This window comes from Leucopleurus acutus (assembly GCF_964270905.1).
Source record: "Leucopleurus acutus genome assembly, chromosome: 11".
Taxonomy (NCBI): domain Eukaryota; kingdom Metazoa; phylum Chordata; class Mammalia; order Artiodactyla; family Delphinidae; genus Leucopleurus; species Leucopleurus acutus.
The window spans coordinates 43,259,898-43,277,139 of record NC_139152.1 but is presented as its reverse complement, the minus strand read 5'-3'; the positions used below and the strand labels follow the sequence as shown (position 1 = coordinate 43,277,139).

General features: G+C 49.0%; 2 protein-coding genes across 2 annotated transcripts; both read right to left on the bottom strand.

Annotated features, from left to right (window-relative positions):
* Window positions 1-845: 845 nt before the first annotated feature.
* Window positions 846-4,509, bottom strand: KRT18 (keratin 18). Its single transcript, XM_082849755.1, has 7 exons — window positions 4,035-4,509; window positions 3,168-3,250; window positions 2,727-2,883; window positions 2,010-2,174; window positions 1,778-1,903; window positions 1,373-1,596; window positions 846-1,030 (listed from the first exon to the last, which is right to left on the bottom strand). Exons 1-7 carry the CDS (start codon window positions 4,446-4,448, stop codon window positions 910-912), a joined length of 1,290 nt encoding a protein of 429 aa, XP_082705881.1. The 5' UTR covers window positions 4,449-4,509; the 3' UTR covers window positions 846-909.
* Window positions 4,510-13,863: 9,354 nt separating this feature from the next.
* On the bottom strand, window positions 13,864-14,693 carry LOC309968128 (cytochrome c oxidase subunit 6C-like). The gene has a single exon (XM_082849268.1). The coding sequence runs from the start codon at window positions 14,215-14,217 to the stop codon at window positions 13,990-13,992; it is 228 nt and encodes a 75-aa protein (XP_082705394.1). The 5' UTR covers window positions 14,218-14,693; the 3' UTR covers window positions 13,864-13,989.
* Between the last annotated feature and the right edge of the window lie 2,549 nt (window positions 14,694-17,242).

Below are 17,242 nucleotides of genomic sequence, written 5' to 3'. Positions count from 1 at the left end.
AAAATGAGATAATACCTACTCCAACGGGATGATCATGAGCATTACATGAAATAACCTGGCCAAGGACCAAGCAAGAAGCAAACTTTCAATGCATAGTAGCAATTAACAGGATAATAATTATTACTGCAATTATTTACCAGAAAACCACTTACACACACACACACACACACACACATACACACACAAGCACAGAACTGGAAGTGTTCATTATTACCCAATTGGGTGGTTACTTAAGGGGACCACTTACTTAGATGGGAACCACTGGTGTAGACTAGTCCTTCACCTGCCATGACTGCATTTACTCCAATTCTAGCCAGACCTCTAGGACTCTTAAAAATCATGTCCCATTCTCAATTAAGTGAACGAGCAGAGCATAGGGGACCACTGATTTGGGGCTGAGTGTAGGAAGGGTGTGTGGGGAGAAGCAGTGGGCCGTGGGTCGTGGATGCAGGGTGACAGGGATGGGGAGGGCCAGTTGTGCTCTGGTCTCACCTCTTCCCCTTTCCTTTGCCCTCCGTCCTTGGCTCCACTTCCTTCTCAGGCTCAGATTTCTACTAAGGAGCACCTGTCAGGTGGGGGCCTTATGATCAGTTTTCTTTAAGGTTAAGATTCACAATTCTATTGTAATTTTCCCCACTGCCATTGGGCCCATCCTATCTACTGGCTCCCTTCTTTTTCTCTCAGAAGGTGTTTCCAAGAACCCAGACCCTTCTTCTGCCCACTCCCCGACCCGTATGAAACCTCTGGGCTCAGAGGCGATTTCTGCCTGGTCAGAGAGATAGGACTACGGAGTCAGGGCATTCGTACGCTCGCAGTAGGAAATGAGCCACGGAAGACACAAAGTGTTATGCAGTAACGTCTCAACTTTTATTGGCCTCTTGCTCCCCAGGGCACCCTGCTTCTGCTGACTCAATGCCTCAGAACTTTGGTGTCTGAGGTCTCAGACACCACTTTGCCGTCCACGAACTTCAGGGTGGTGGTCTTCTGGATGGTTTGCATGGAGTTGCAGCTGTCCACGGCGTCAGCAAGACTGTAACAGAAGACAAAGCCCCAGTTATAAACAGCACCGCAGAGAAAAGAGAAACAAGGAAAGTGGAGAAAAGAAGGCTCCCGATCCCCGCCTGCATGTCCCAGTGCCCCTTCGCTGCTTCCTCCATAAAAGGAAAACTGAAGGCCAAATTCCACCTGTGCTCCAAGAACGGCTAGGAGCAATATTTAGTCTATTCTCTTCTCGGGGCACGCGCAGAGCACCGGCGCAGTGCTCAGTGGGTACCGATGAACAGGCACATGGGGGGTTTACAAAAGCTCAGGCTTTGGGGAGAAGTGGTAGCTTGACCCCAGCTTATACAGGTAGGAGGAGAGCCCCACTCACCTGAAGTCCTCCCCATCTTCCAGGAGGCGGCGGTAGGTGTTGATCTCAGCCTCTAGCTTGACCTTGATGTTCAGCAGGGCCTCGTACTCCTGGGTCTGGCGTTGCCCCTCCGCCCGGGTCTCGGCCAGCTCCGACTCCAGGTGCAGGAGGACACCATTGAGCTGCTCCATCTGCATGGCATAGCGGGCCTCCACTTCCCTCAGGCTGTTCTCCAGGCTGGCCTTCTGCAGGGGCATAGGGAGAGGGTCGGGTGAGACAGGGTGGAGGGAGAGTCTCTGCAGCTTTCAGCCCTCTTTGAAACTTTGAGTGCCTACTGTTTGCCAGGTACTAGGGTAGTGAGTAGAAGCGGTGGGAAATACAGAGAGAAACAACTCTTTCTGAGCGAAAGGCATTGAGGGCTCTCACCAGATTTCTCATGGAGTCCACGTCGATCTCCAGGGACTGGACAGTGCGTCTCAGCTCCGTGAGTGTCATCTCAGCAGCTCCTATCTCAGCGGTCTTCGAGGTGACCACTGTGGTGCTCTCCTCAATCTGCGGGGGGATATGGTCCTCAGGTCCCTCCTTCTCTGTCGGCCTCCCTCCCGCACCCTCGTGCCTCTTGTGCTTAGCCTGGCATCCATCCCTCTCCCTCGTGTACCTGCTGGGACCAGTACTTGTCCAGCTCCTCTCGGTTCTTCTGAGCCAGCTCGTCATACTGGGCCCGGATGTCTGCCATGATCTTGCCGAGGTCCTGAGCTTTGGGGGCATCCAACTCCACGGTCAACCCAGAGTTGGCAATCTGGTTTTGTAGACCCTTTACTTCCTAAAGGAGAAAGGGACAAAAGTGAGGAGGTGCTCAGGGTCAGAGCTCCAGGAAGCCTCTTCACCTGTGACTGCCTCTTCCAGGAAGCCTATGGGATCAGTTGGAGAATAGAACAGGGGAATCTCTTGACTTTGCTCTCTGGGCGTTGCCAGTTCTGGGCCTTCTACTCCAGATGGCTAAAATGCCAGCTGTCAACGCCATGCTTGTCACTCACAGGTGGTGGTTTCTCTCTCCTCCCTTCACCCTGTCCCTCCATCTACAAACCTGCTCCTTGTACCTTCCTCCCTCACCTCCTCCATCAGGTCTCACTTCTGCTGCTAGCTGTTTCCACTGTGGTCCTCATCTCATCCTCTCACCCATGGCCTTTTGACCTCATCACACTCTAATTCAGGCGACCCACCTAGCGTGGCAACAGTCTGATGAAGAAGCACTCAGGCTGGTAGTTCTAAACTCCCCCGCAAGGCAGCTTGCAGGCGGCCTGCTCCGTCTAGTCCCCGGCCCAGACTCATCTTGGTCCCTTGGTTCCTGGCTTGGCCAGGGTCCCCTGCTTGCCTCCTCGTGGTTCTTCTTCATGAACAGCAGCTCCTCCTTGAGAGCCTCGATCTCAGTCTCCAGCTGCAGCCGGGTGACATTGGTGTCATCAATGACCTTGCGGAGCCCGTGGATGTCACTCTCCACAGACTGGCGCATGGCCAGCTCTGTCTCATACCTGTGGGAGCGGAGGTGATTGGAAGGGCCCCGTCTCTGATCCTGAACCTTCTCAACCCATGCCACCTACTAAGAGCAGCCCCATGCCCACTGCAAACCAGCCACCTGATTCACAAATCAGGCAGTAATCCTCTGAGCACTGTTCCTGGCACTTGGGGGACAGTGTTCTTACACTGGGTTACGTGAAGAATAAACTGATGGAGCCTTACTCTCATCCACCCAGCTCTGCCCACAGCTGAACAAGATCCCCCTAACGGACCCCAGCTTCCTAGCCCCCAGCCTTACTTGACTCTGAAGTCATCAGCAGCAAGACGGGCATTATCAATCTGCAGAACGATGCGGGCATTGTCCACAGAACTTGCAAAAATCTGGGGGGATTGTAGAGAGAGGTCGCTCCATGAATGGGAAGTCAGTGATGGGGTGGGCTGAGTGTGTGGAGGGTGTCATGTGTCTCAGCGAAAAACCCTTCCTAGTCCTTGGAATAACCAGAGGCTTTCCTTGTATACCTATCCCCTTCTACCTGTGCCCCCTCACACTGTTCCCTCCTTTCCTGGAGTCTCAAATCCCAGCGTTCCCAGTCTCCTGCTGCCCTTCCTTCTAGGCCTCTGTTGGCTGGCCAGCCCGGAAGTGAGCAGTTACTAAACCGCCCTCTCCCTGGCCCTCTCCCAGCATTTTTCCTAGTGCACCTGCTCCGCATACCCCCGCCCCACCTGTGGGCCTCCTCTTTACTCCCAGATGACTCAGCCTTATAGCCACATCTGCTTAACCCCTCCAATTGTCCCCTCTCCACCAGAAGCCAGAGTGTCTGGGCCCTCTTTATTGAGCCTTGTTTCACTTCCCTCTATGCTGTCCACTCCTCTGCGAAGCTCCCCCCTCCTCTTCCCACTCTGTCCTGGGGAAGGGCCCTCCTGTGACAATTCACCACCCTTGGGGTCCCTGTGACCAGGGGCGATGTCTATGGAAATTCGGGGCATTCCTAACCTTCTGCGGGTGGAGTTGGGGGCGGGGCGGGAGATAGACAAGGGGAAGGAGTGCGTGCACCCCACCCTACTAAAATTCCTATCCTTGGGGGAGGGAGAGGAAGAGGGGAGTGGATAACTGGAGGGTCAAATGTGGCTGGGAGTTGGGGCTGCTCCCTCCATGCCCCCTTACCTGAAGCCTCAGGTCCTCGATGGTCTTCAAGTAGTGCCCCCAGTCTCTGACCTGGGGTCCCTTCTTCTCCAGGTGTTCCCGGATTTTGCTCTCCAGTCTCCTATTATCGGCCTCCAGGCTCCTCACATTCTCCAGGTAGGAGGCCAGGCGGTCATTCAGGTCTTGCATGGTCTCCTTCTCGCCCTGGATGCCCCCTACACCCACCAGACCCCCGGCCATCCCGGCGCCCAGGTTCCCGGACCCCCAGCCGCCCCGGACGCTGGTGGAGCGGGACACGGAGATCCGGGAGCCCGAGCCCCCGGCGCCTGCATAGACGCTGGCAGCGCTGCTGACCGGTCGGACCCCGTGGCCAGGTGACTGCGCGGAGCCCAGGGACCGGTAGCTGGAGAAGGTGGACTGGGCGCTGAAGCTCATGTTTGTTCCGCGAGGAAAGAGCGAAGCCAGGACTCAGGTGCTGGGCCGTGGAGAGTGTGAGGTCCGCAACTCAAGTTATAGCTCTCAGGGAGGGGGTGGGTGGGAACCCGGGTGGGAACCCGCCCCCCCCGACAGGCCCCGCCTCCGCCACCAGAGTCGCCGCGGAAGCGCGGAAGCCTGCGCCACAGGTGGACCGCGGGGACTCCGCGCCTCAGGTTCCCGACCCTCTCCAGCCTTTCCCCGCCCCCTCAGCACCGTCCTGCTGAGGTCACCCTCCAGCCCCCAGGGTGGCGGTGAGTGAGTGGGGCCGGGACAGCCGTGGGCAGCAGGTGAAGTTGGCTCTGGCAGCTGGGACTTCAGGGCAGGAAATGACGTCATGGTACCCCCCCTCCCCCAGGTAGGGGAGGTACAGGCCTGGTTGAGAATTTGGGGGATGAGTGTTGGGGTCGGGTGTGAGTCTCCGTCGTTGTCCTCAGCTGCAGCCCAAGTTCCCACCTGCAGGGGGCATCTTGGGGAATCCCGGAACCCTAGGCGTCCTGGGGAAGAAAAGTTGGGGGCTGGAGAAGAGGAAGAGAAACGCGATTCTGAGCCTCAAGTCTGCTGGTTTACACTCGACCGCCCCACACACTTGGTCCCAATCGTGACCTCCTGCACTTGTTCCCTAGCACACACTCAGCCCCTATCCTATGCACGTGTATCGTCAATTACCCACAGAAACGCTTACTCACCAATTACGTTCACTCTGAACCTTCCCACTCCCTCCCCATCCCTCAGCCCACTGCCGCTGAGGCCTGGCCTTCCTCGAGCACTCTGTGGTTTGAACAGGAGTCCTCACCTCTACACACCTGCGTATCAGCCTTACCCACACCCTGGGTAAACAAATATTTCTGAGCACTTACAGTTCGACAAATATTCGTTGGGCACCTACTGTGCATCAGGCCCTGTTCTAGTTGCTGGGAGAGCAGCAGTGGAAAGAGACCAATAATCCCTCATGGAGACTGCCATGTGTCCCATTTGGTATGGGGCCTGAGAGGACAGACACGCACACCTCCGAACATTCTGGCTGAGACTCGGCACTGGTGGCCAGCCCTTTCTCCCTCCTTACTAGGACTGTTCGGCAGGCCCCCTCCTTCCCCTGCCTCTCCTCCAAAGGCTCTCTGGATCCCAAGCCTGTCCCCAGGGGACTGCCTCCTCCAGGAAGCTTATGTCAGGATATGGGTGAGAAGGATGGACGTAGGGAAGTTCCCCCTGCTCCCTTCACCCCTGAAGCTGGATGGTGACCCTCTGCTGAACGAGCTGGAGGAATCCTGAGGTACTGGGCGTTCAAGTCTGTTGCCACCAGCAGCTCATTTGTTTGGCAGGGCCTGGCATTACACACCTGTCTGTGCTCTTTGCTCTGGGGAGGATCTATCGATTCTTATCGAGCTGCCATCTGAACTGAAGAGGTGAAGGCAGATGGGAGAGGAGGAATGGGAAGAGGAGGGGCCCCAGGAGTAGCTAGGTCAACGGACCAGACAGAGGGGAGGCACTGCTCAGATGAGGGGCTTGGCCCTGGATCATCCCAGGCCTGGCACCTTCTGGTGAGGAAAGCCCCTCAGCACCCAAAGGGAGCTGGCTAGGAGCAGGTCAGGGTGGGAGCTGGCCAGGGGAGGGTCAGGGCCTGCTGAAGGTCAAAAGGCAAATGGGATGCAAATTAGCATACAAATGAATGCCCACTAGTTTTGCATGGAGGATTTCTGGGAGCTTAGAAGTGCCCGTCAGTGAAAGGGGTTTCTCCTGCTTTCACCTTCACATTCCCCCATGAAGTTCCAGGATTGTCATGTTGTGCAGAATTGCACAATAAGGTGTAGAGGTTACAGATGTGATGTATTGCCTTTGCTGTTTTTGCTAAACTTGGAGTCAGACAATCTGTGGGCTTTGCCAGCTGTGTGACCTTGGGGAAGTCACTTAATTCTGCATTTCAGTTTCTTCACTGGTAAAAGGAGAAGAAAGCCTGTCCAGTCTATCTCCTTGGGTGGTAATTGATATGAATGTTAATTATCACTCATTTATTCACTGAACAAATGCTAATTACTTACTGGGGAGTAAATCTCCAGGAGGGCAGCTGTGAGGGGGTCAGTGTAATTGTAAAGATGTCTGCATGATACAAGGACTCTTTCTAAGTCACTTAACACCCCTAGGGGACTTTGAATTCCAACAGGGATCAGGCCCAGATCTAAGGATTCTTATCTAAACTCCTTTCCAGGTCTTTCTCTGACTCCTGCCCCACTCCAACTGCTTGGGACATTTTGGGGCCTGGGGAGGGAGGCACTGTCTGGGGCTGGAGGAGGGGAGCTGCCAGCCAGGTCTTATCTCCCATAGCTGATGTTAGTGGCCACATTCCTGACCTCTTGCAGCACCGGGGCAAATACCGACCTCAGGTTTCCAGCACCAGCTGCCCTTTTCCACCACATCCAGATTCCTCTGTGATTCAGGGCCTTTTCACTCTTCTGAGAGCCTCTGGGAGAGCTGGGGAGGGGGTGTGAGGGGGGAGTTTCGGGCCCCCAGGTTCCCAGCACTGGGGCTCTGGGGTGGTGGTGGGATGGGCGATGGTGAGGACGGTCCCTGGAGTAGGAGGAACAGGAAGGGTCCCGGTGAGAGGCCGGAACAAAGACAGATGAGAAGGTGAGTGGAGTAAAGGAGCTCAGCAGAGGGGGGTCCTGAAGGAGGGGAAATGGTCCCCCACCCCCATCCTGCCCTGTGTTCCGGTGTCCTGCTGAGGGGGAGCTGGGAACCTGAGAGACAGGTTTAACTACTGAGTAAACTCCGAGATGACCCTGATAAGAGGGGGCGGGTCAGCTCTTTCCTCCCCCTTCCCTACACTCTCCCTTGGAGAGCTGGAGCCACAGCCCTGGGAGAACTAGATAGTGGGGAGATTAAGGGATTGGGGGATCATGGGGGCCTGGAGCCCTTTAGGCTTTGCTTTATCATTTAGTCTGTAAATTTTGTACCCAACCCTGAGGAGGGGGTTGTTTAGAATAGCAACTGAAGTGTGACGGTTGGGGGCTATAGACCAGACAGCAGGGGGCGGGGGAGGGCGGGGGCGGGAGTCGGATTCTCACCATCATCTCCAAGGATTGAAGGATTGAGAACGACTCCGGAAAGGGCCTTCCAAAGGTGTGAGTGTCTCGGGGGCAGTGAGAGGTCTTTTTAGTGGGAACAGTAGGGGGCAGCAAGGCGGGTGAGAGGTTGGCCTGGGAGGCTCCCCTCAGCTCCCCTCAGTGCAGGGCCCAGCGTGCCAGCGGACCTCCCACAGGAGGACCCCAAGGGCTACTGAATTAGGGGCAGAGCCTCCGAGGAAGAGAACACACAGAGGGAGGAAAGGGGCGAGACCCAAGGGAAAGGAGTCTGGGTTCTGGGTGGGAATTCCTCTTGCTCAGCCCTGAGTCTGGCATGTAACGGGAGCTCCATAAATGATTTTGATTTAAACAATTAATGAAAAGGGGGGCCGAGGAATGTGGTTAGGTAGGCTGTGGAGGCAGGTGGGATGATGGGGGTGGCAGCTGGGTTGGGAGCGAGGCCCAGTCTGAATCCCTCAAGACTTTTGGGAATGTCCCTGGAAGTGTCCCTGCCCCATTTGGAGAACCTGGACCTGCCTGTCTAGTGTAGACTGGGGGAGGGGTTCTGGGGCCAGGCCCTTTCCCCCAGGGTTGGGAAGGTCAAAGAATGCTCTGGTACTTTTATACCATTGCTTCAGCTGGGCTTGTATCCTGGGTTATTTTCCAGGGATAAAGGAAGGAAAGATCATGAAGAACACGTAGCTGCCCAGGAATCTCCAGCGATAAAACTCAGAGAGGGTTCCAGGAAATCTGGCCCTTCCAGAGTCCCCTCAGCTCCCTGGGGTCCCCTGCAGTCTCCTCTGGCAAAGCCAGCTCTCACCCACCAGGCGTGGCCTCTCCTATTCTTATGACCCCTTCCCCTTCCCCCGTATGACCCTGGTACTCCTGGTCTCTCCTCTGGTACAGCCCCGTTACCTCAGTGCCATCCCCCAGCCCATCACCTCTTTCCAATCTGCCAAGAGGTGTGTGACGCACAGGGATGAGTGTGGCACTTGGTGTCAAAAGACCTGGGTTCAAGGTCCCACTGCTGGCTGGGTGACCTTGGGCAAATTTACTTGCCTTGGTCTCCTCAGCTGTAGAATAAGGATAATAGTTACATCTACTCCGAGAGCTTTCATGAGAACCAAATGAGACAATCTGCCTGGAGGGGCTTTGACAGCTGAAGAAGTCAGTTCATTTCCTCTCTTGTCTGGTTTGCCCCCATCTACTCTTTGCCTTCCCAGGTCCCTTATTTTGCTCTCACTACCCTCTAGCCTTGTGCTCCCTCCTCATCACTATTTCTTTACTTTCAATTTGGGCACAGGGCAGGGGCAGCTAAAACTGAGTCTATGGAAAAGGGGGCGAAATGCAAAAGTAGAGTGGCTGAAAACCCATCTCAAAATCATCCCATCAATGGCCACGTCTCTACCAGTCTCTCTCCTTTTGGCTTTGAACTAGGCAGATCTACTAGCAATGTCTGGGGAAACTGTCCTGTGAGCAGCTAGAGGGCAAGGCTACAGCTCGAGAGAGGCATGGGGTATGGAATGCAGCTTGTGGAGCCAAGGCTAGCCCTCAGGGCCTTGGCAAAAACTGGACAAAGTCAGCCTCCTCCTTGTCTCCTTGGCCTGTGCACTGACCGACCTGCACAGGCAGATGCGGTAGCCCTGTCTGGAGCCATCCCCCTAGAGGATCTGGGGGAAACCCTGGTGTGGATGAGATGGCCTAAGGAAAAAGATCAGACAAAAAACGTGGGCAGAATCTGCATAGAGGGACCCAAGGCAAGAAGAGGAGGAAGAGACAGAGGGAAAAGAGAGGAGAGAGGAGAGGAGGTCCAGACTCCTGCCAGCTCCCAAAAGAGACCAGGAGAGAGGGCTGTCATGAAAGCCAAGGAGAAGAAGTTTCAAGAAGGGGCAGATGCACACAGAGATCAAGGAGGCTGTGGAGAAGCAGAGCACTTCCAGTAAAGTGATGGAGACCAAAGCCAGATGCTGAAAGGCCAAGGAGTCAGTGGTTAGTGCTAAGTGGAAGCAGAACGTAAACTTTTCTTTTACGAAGTTTGGGGGAATGCCCTCGCGGTCCAGTGGTTAGGACTCTGCGCCCTCACGGCTGAGGGCTCGGGTTCAGTCCTTGCTAAGATCCCACAAGCCGTGTGTTGTGGCCAAAAAAAAAAAAAGAAGTTTAGGGAATTTCCTGGTGGTCCAGTGGTTAGGACTCCATGCTTCCACTGCTGGGAGCATGGGTTCGATCCCCGGTCGGGGAACTAACATCCTGAAAGCCGCATGGCATGGCAAAGAAAAAAAATTAAAAATTAAAAAAAAAGGTTTGTCAGGGAAGGGAAGGAGAAAATGGGGTGATACCCTGTTGTAGAGAGCAAGGTTGATGGAAGGTGTCCTCAGGATGATACTGTTTAGCCAGGCTGATCAGTGATTAAACAAGCAATGACCACGGAGTGAGGTTGGTGCTGGACCAGGGCAAGTCCAGGGCCCAATGGAAGCCCATAGCAGCAACTGCTAACCCAGCCTAAGAGCCTGGGGGAAGTGACATTTCAGCGGAAACCTGAAGAGTGCTAGTACTAGTAGGTGGCAGACCTGGGATTTGTCATACGTAACCTCTACATGCTTCAGCCTCTCTACCAATGGGAAGAGCAGGACAGAGGCAGAAGGAGCCTGCGGCACGCGTGATGAGGTAACATGGTCTACCCGTGGTGCATGAGGCTACGTGAATGGTTCTGAGGTCCCAGTGAAGGTCACACAGCATGGCTCCATGATGAGACCAACCACATGAGAATCTGTATCCTGGGGGAATCTCTTGCTGAGAGATGAGCGGGAGGGAGTGGTGGAAACTCAGAGGCAAAGGAATCTAGATTTACAACATTGCTGAAATAGACTTTTGGGGTGGGTTGAGTGGGAAAGCAAAGACAACCAGAAGAACTCAGAGGAAAAGGAGTCCAGGGCTTGGGAGCTGACATGATGGATGGCAGTCTAGAAAACAAGGGAGCACGAGATGTGGCATGTCAGAGAGGGGATTGTCGGAGTTTGGGGTCAGAGCAGATGATATCATTTAAGGGTGGCTGAAGTCATGGAGTTAAGGATCTTAAGGAAAAGAAAGGATAGGAAAAGAGCATAGATCTTGGAGTCAGGCAGATCTGAGTCTGTGTTCTAGCTCTGTTGTTTGCCAGCTGAGTGAACTCGTTCAAGTCGGGTGCCCAAGTTAGTAAGCCTCTCTGAGCTACAGTTTCCTCATCTGTTGTTGCAGCAATTAAATGTGCATGATAGGGCCTGGAGCATAGCAGGTGCTCCCCTGCCTTCTTCTGCTGCAATAATCATCAGCATGGAGGTTCAAGTCTCTCAGTTTAGTTCAGTTCTACAGCGAGCTGGGGATACAGAGATAAATAAAAATAAACAATAATAATCAAGGAGATGATTATTAGAGGGGAAGATAACCGGACCAAAAAAATACAGTGTGCTATGAAAAGTTCTAAAGTAGTTTCAGAGGAGGGAATAATTCATCCATTCATTAACAATTTGTAAGGGAGCTGTTATGTGCCAGCCATGTTCTAGGCTCTGGGGATACAGCAAAGAAAAGCCAGATAAGGTTGTTGTTCTTGCGGAGCTCACATTTTAGGTGGAAGTGTTGGGATCATGGAGAACCTCAAGAAGGAAGGAATGCTCTGGCAGAGCTTCAAAAAAATGAACAAGAACTTGTTAGAGAGACAAGGGGGTCAAGGAGAAGTCTTTACAGATAGAACGGTATTGTGATCTGTTACAGTATCCAACAGAGTCCCCTCCTCTGAGTTTCAGATGTGTATCTCCTGCCCACCACTGGATATTGTCCCCAGTTGGAGTTTTCAAAGAAATCTTTTTTATTTAAAAATTTCTTTTGGCTGTGCCGTGCAGCTTGTGGGATCTTAGTTCCCAGACCAGGGGTTGAACCTGTATCCTTGGTGGTGAAAGAGTGATCTCCTAACCACTGGACTGCTGGGGAATTCCCAAAGAAGTCAAGCTTATTAGATGTAAGGCTGGATCTTCCTGCATCTTTTTTTTTTTTCTTTAAAAAAATTCAGATTTATTGAGGTACAATTTGCATAGAGAAATGTTCACTCTTTTCAGGGATACGGTTCAGTGGGTTTGGACAGATGGATACAATTGTAGACCTGCCACCATAAATCAAGATAGAAAACATTTAATCACCTCAGAAAGTCCTATTGCATTCCTTCATAGTCAGTCTCCCTCACCCACCCCCAGCTCTGGCAACCATCAATCTGCCCCAATGATTTTTCCTTTTTCAGAATGCCACGTAGATTGAATCATAGACTACGTTACCTTTTGTCTCTGACTTCTTTCACTTATGCTTTTGTGTTTCACCCATGTTATTGCATGTATCAGCACTTCGTTCCTCTTTATTGCTGTATAGTATTCTACTGTATGGCGGTATCACAATTAGTTTATTCATTCACCAGTACGTGGGTATTTGAGTCGTTTCCAGTTTTTAGTAATTATGAATAAAGGTGTTATAAATATTTGTGCACAGTTCTTTGTGTGGATATAAGTTTTCATTTTTCTTGGATAAAATAGCTAGGAATGGGATGGTGTGTTGTATGATAAGTATATGTTTAACTTTATAAGAAACTGCTAAACTGTTTTTCAATTGAAGTTTAGTTAATTTATAATATTGTGTTCAAACTATTTTCTAAAGTAACTGTACCGTTTTGCATTCCCACCACTAATGTATGAGGGTTCCAATTGCTCTTCACCCTCACCAGCACTTTCTACTGTTTTTCTTTTTTTAAATTATAGCTTTACTGGTGGGTGCATAGTAATATCTCATTGTCGTTTTAATTTGTATTTTCGTAATGACTAATGATGTTGAGCATCTTTTTTATGTGCTTTTGTTGCCATCTGTATCTCTTCTTTGATGAAGTGTCAGTGCAAATCTTTTGCCCATTAAAAAATATTGGGTTGTCCATAAAAAAACGAAAAGACAACCTACGGAATGGGAGAAAACATTTGCAAATGATAAGACAGAAAAGGGCTTAATCTCCAAAATATACAAACAGCTCATACAACTCAAGAAAAAAACAAATAACCCAATCAAAAAATGGACAGAAGACCTTAATAGACATTTCTCCAAAGAAGACATACAGATAGCCAGGAGACACATGAAAAGATGCTCAACATCACTAATTATTAGAGAAACGCGAATCAAAACTACAGTGAGGTACCACCTCACACTGGTCAGAATGGCCATCATTAAAACGTCTACAAATAACAAATGCTGGAGAGGGTGTGGAGAAAAGGGAGCCCTCTTGCACTGTTGGTGGGAATGTAAGTTGGTGCAGCCACAACGGAAAACAGTGTGGAGGTTCCTCAGAAAACTAAAAATAGAACTACCATATGATCCAGCAATCCCACTCCTGGGCATATAACCAGACAAAACTATAATTCAAAAAGACATGCACCCCTATGTTCACAGCAGCACTATTCACAATAGCCAAGACATGGAAACAACCTAAACATCCATCAACAGATGAATGGATAAAGATGTGGTACATATGCACAATGGAATACTACTCAGCCATAAAAAAGAACGAAATAATTACCATTTGCAGCAACATGGATGAAACTAGAGATTATCATACTGAGTGAAGTAAGTCAGAAAGAGAGAGACAAATACTGTATGATATTACTTATATGTGGAATCTAAAATATGGCAAAATGAACCTATTTACAAAACAGAAACAGGCTCACAGACATAGAGAACAGACTTGTGGTTGCCAAGGGGGTAGGGGCTGGGGGACGGAAGGACTGGGAGTGTCGGATTAGCAGATATAAACTATTACATATAGGATGGATAAACAAGGTTCTACTGTATAGCACAGGGAACTATTTTCAATCTCCTGTGATAAACCATAATGGAAAAGGATATATAAAAAAAGAATGTCTCTATGTATATAACTGAGTCACTTTGCTGTATAGCAGAGACTGGCACAACATTGTAAATATACTATACTTCAATAAAAAAATTAAATTAAAAAATATTGGGTTGTCTCTTTTATTATTTATTTATGAGAGTTTTAAAAAATATATCTAGATTTAAGTTTTTCATCATATATGTGATTTACAACTATTTTCTTCCAGTCTGTAGTTGTCTTTCCATTTTCTTAATGGTGTCTCTTGTGGAGAAGCTATTGGTTTTGAAGAAGTCCATTTTATCAAGTTTTTAGTTTAAGGATCATGCCCTGGTGCTGTATTTGAGAAATCTTTGCTTATGTGAAAGTCACAAAGATTTTTTTCTGTTTTCTTCTAGAAGATTTATGGTTTTAGATTTTTTTATTTTTGTTAATCGTTTATTTATCATGAGAAACTATTCCTTAGCCCAGATATTAGTAGTGCATAGTTCAGGAACACAGGTAAGTGACAAAATTCCATGGAACTCAACCCAAAGAAATTCTTTATATTCCAAAATCACTTTGCACTCTGAAAGATACCAGCCTTCCTCATCTCCTCAAAATCTTTTATGGAATCATAAGTTCTGTAGAAATCTACATATGCCTTCTTTTTTGGTTCAGCCACAGCAAACTTATAGAAAGCTGCAACTCCCAAGGGGACAAAGAATGCTCCAACAATATGAAATCGCAGACGCTTGGCCAGAAGGCCACGCATCTGAGGTTTTGTCAAAGAACTGGAAGCCATGGTAGTTTTTCTCCTTGACAGCGGGCTATTTCAAGGTCACGCAATCAAGAACACTCCAGCAGGTCCCACAGGGCCCACTTTGTGACCTGGACCTGAAGGCCGCGGCGCGCGGGCCAGCCTCCCGACTTTTGGCGAGCGCGGCCCGGGCAGGGGCCTATGGTTCTAGATTTTACATTTTGGCCTAAGATTCATTTGAGTTAATGTGTTTGGCAAATATTTTCTCCCAATCTGTGGCTTACTTTTGTATTTTCTTTCTTTTTTTTATAAATTTATTTTTGGCTGTGTTGGGTCTTCGTTGCTGTGCGCAGGCTTTCTCTAGTTGTGGCGAGTGGGGGCTACTCTTCGTTGTGGTGTGTGGGCTTCTCATTGCGGTGGCTGCTTTTGTTGCGGAGCATGGGCTCTAGGTGCAGGCTCAGTAGTTGTGGCGCACGGGCTTAGGTGCTCCATGGCTTGTGGGATCTTCGCGGACCAGGGCTTGAACCTGTGTCCCCTGCATTGGCAGGTGGATTCTTAACCACTGTGCCACCAAGGAAGTCCCTACTTTTGTATTTTCTTAACAGTGTCATTAGAATAGATGACATTTTTAATTTTGGTAAAATTCCGTTGTCAAATTTTTCTTTAATGGTTTATTTTTGTGTGTGTGTGTTCTAAGAAATCTTTACCTAACCTAAGATCACTAAGTTTTTTTTCTTATGTTTTCTTCTAGAAGTTGTATATTTTTAGGTTTTTTGTTTTGAGTTGATTCTTGTCTATGACATGAAGTATGGGTAGAGGTTAATTTCTTTTTTTGCATGCGGATGTCCAATTGTTCCAGCACTATCTGTCGAAAAGACTTTTTCTGCAATGATTTACCTTGGTACCATCGTGTGGGTCTATTTCTGAGCTCTTACGTTCCACTGATGTATGTATCTATCCTTATGTTAATACCCCACTGTCTTGATTACCAAAGCTTTATGGTAAGTCTTGAAACCAGGTAGTGTGAGTTCTTCAACTTTCTTCTTTTTCAAAATTGTTTTGGCTAGTCTAGGCCCTTTTTCTTTATATAAATTTTTAGAATCAGTTTGTCAATCTCTAAATATTATTATTATTTTTGTGGTACGCGGGCCTCTCACTGTTGTGGCCTCTCCCGTTGCGGAGCACAGGCTCCGGATGCGCAGACTCAGCGGCCATGGCTCAGGGGCCCAGCTGCTCCGCGGCATGTGGGATCTTCCCGGACCGGGGCACGAACCCGTGTCCCCTGCATCGGCAGGCAGGCGGACTCCCAACCACTGTGCCACCAGGGAAGCCCACCAGTAGCTTTTTTGTAGATTGAAACCTTTTACATAGAATATCATTTCATTTGTGAATAAAGGCAGCTTTATTTCTTCTTTTCCAATCTGTATGCCTTACTTTCTTTTTCTTGACTTAACTGCACTAGCTAACACCTCCATTGCAATGTTAAATAGAAGTGCTGAGACAGCAAATACCTTTGCTTTAGTCCTGATCTTGTGGGGAGAACATTCATTCTTTCACTATTAAAAATTATGTTAGCCCTAAGTTTTTTGTAAATGTTCTTCATCAGGTCAAAGAAATTCCCTTCTATTCATAGTTTGCTGAGAGTTTTTCTTTTCTTTTTTTTTAGATTTTTTTAATGTGGACCATTTTTAAAGTCTTTATTGAGTTTGCTGCAATATTGTTTCTGTTTTATGTTTTGTTGTTTTTGCCCCGAGACATGTGGGATCTTAGCTCCCCAACCAGGGATTGAACCCACACCCCCTGCACCGGAAGGTGAAGTCTTAACCACTGGACCACCAGGAAAGTCCCAAGAGAGTTCTTAATCATAAATGGATGTTGAACTTTGTTAAATGTTTTTTCTGCATCAATTGAGATGGACATATGATTTTTCTTATTTAGTCTATGAATAAAATGAATTACATTAATTGATTTTAAATATTCAACCAATCTGCCATACCAGGGAGAAATCCTATTTGATTATGATGTATTGTTCTTCTTATCTGTTGTTGGATTTGATTTGTTAATATTTTGGTAAGGGTTTTGAATTAATGTTCATGGAGGATATTGATCTATATTTTTCTTGTATTGTGTTTTTTTTTTTTTTTTTTTTTTTTTTGCGGTACGCAGGCCTCTCACTGTTGTGGCCTCTCCTGCTGCGGAGCACAGGCTCTGGACGCACAGGCTCAGCGGCCATGGCTCACGGGCCCAGCCGCTCCGCGGCATGTGGGATCTTCCCGGACCGGGGCACGAACCCGTGTCCCCTGCATCGGCAGGCGGACTCTCAACCACTGCGCCACCAGGGAAGCCCTTTACTGATTTTCTATTTGTCTTATTAGTTATTGAGAAAGGAATATTGATGCCTCCAAGCATAATTTTGGATTAATCTACTTCTCCTTTCAGTTCTTTTAATTTCTATTTTATGTTTTTTTAAATTAATTAATTAATTAATTTGGCTGCGCCGTGTTTTAGCTGTGGCACGCGGGATTTTTGTTGCTGAGTGTGAGCTCTTAGATGCGGCATGTGGGCTCTTAGTTGTGGCATGCGGGCTCTTAGTTGCAGCATGTGGGATCTAGTTCCCTGACTAGAGATCGAACCCAGGCACCCTGCACTGGGAGCTTGGAGTCTTAGCCACTGGACAACCAGGGAAGTCCCTCTATTTTATGTTTTTAAAAACTCTGTTGTTGGGTGCATACACATTTAGGATTCTTATAGCTTCCTGATGAATTGGCCCCTTTGTCATTCTGCAATGTCCCTCCATATCCCAGATATATTCTTTGTTTTGAAGTCCATTTTGTCTGATATTTGTGTGACCTTCTAATTTCCCCCTTCTTATGGAATGGCATCACCATCCAAAGAGGTGTCTAGGGCAAAAACTGGGTTGTCATCCTTGACACTTCCCACCCTCCACCACCATATCAGCCCATTATCAAATCTTGTCCATTTACCTCCTAAATGACTCTTGAATCTTTCAGCTCCTCTCTAGCTCTATAATCATCACCCTAGTCTAAGTTATCGTTATATTATCTCTTGC

Bases quoted from the DNA above. Each gene is read 5' to 3' on its own strand.
- KRT18 (XM_082849755.1), bottom strand. From the start codon at position 4,448: ATGAGCTTCAGCGCCCAGTCCACCTTCTCCAGCTACCGGTCCCTGGGC. The intron at 2,175-2,726 runs GCAAGCAGGGGA...TTTCTCCTTTAG, and splicing joins TGAAGAAGAACCACGAGGAG to GAAGTAAAGGGTCTACAAAA. The intron at 1,597-1,777 runs GTGAGAGCCCTC...ATGCCCCTGCAG, and splicing joins TGGACTCCATGAGAAATCTG to AAGGCCAGCCTGGAGAACAG.
- LOC309968128 (XM_082849268.1), bottom strand. From the start codon at position 14,217: ATGGCTTCCAGTTCTTTGACAAAACCTCAGATGCGTGGCCTTCTGGCC.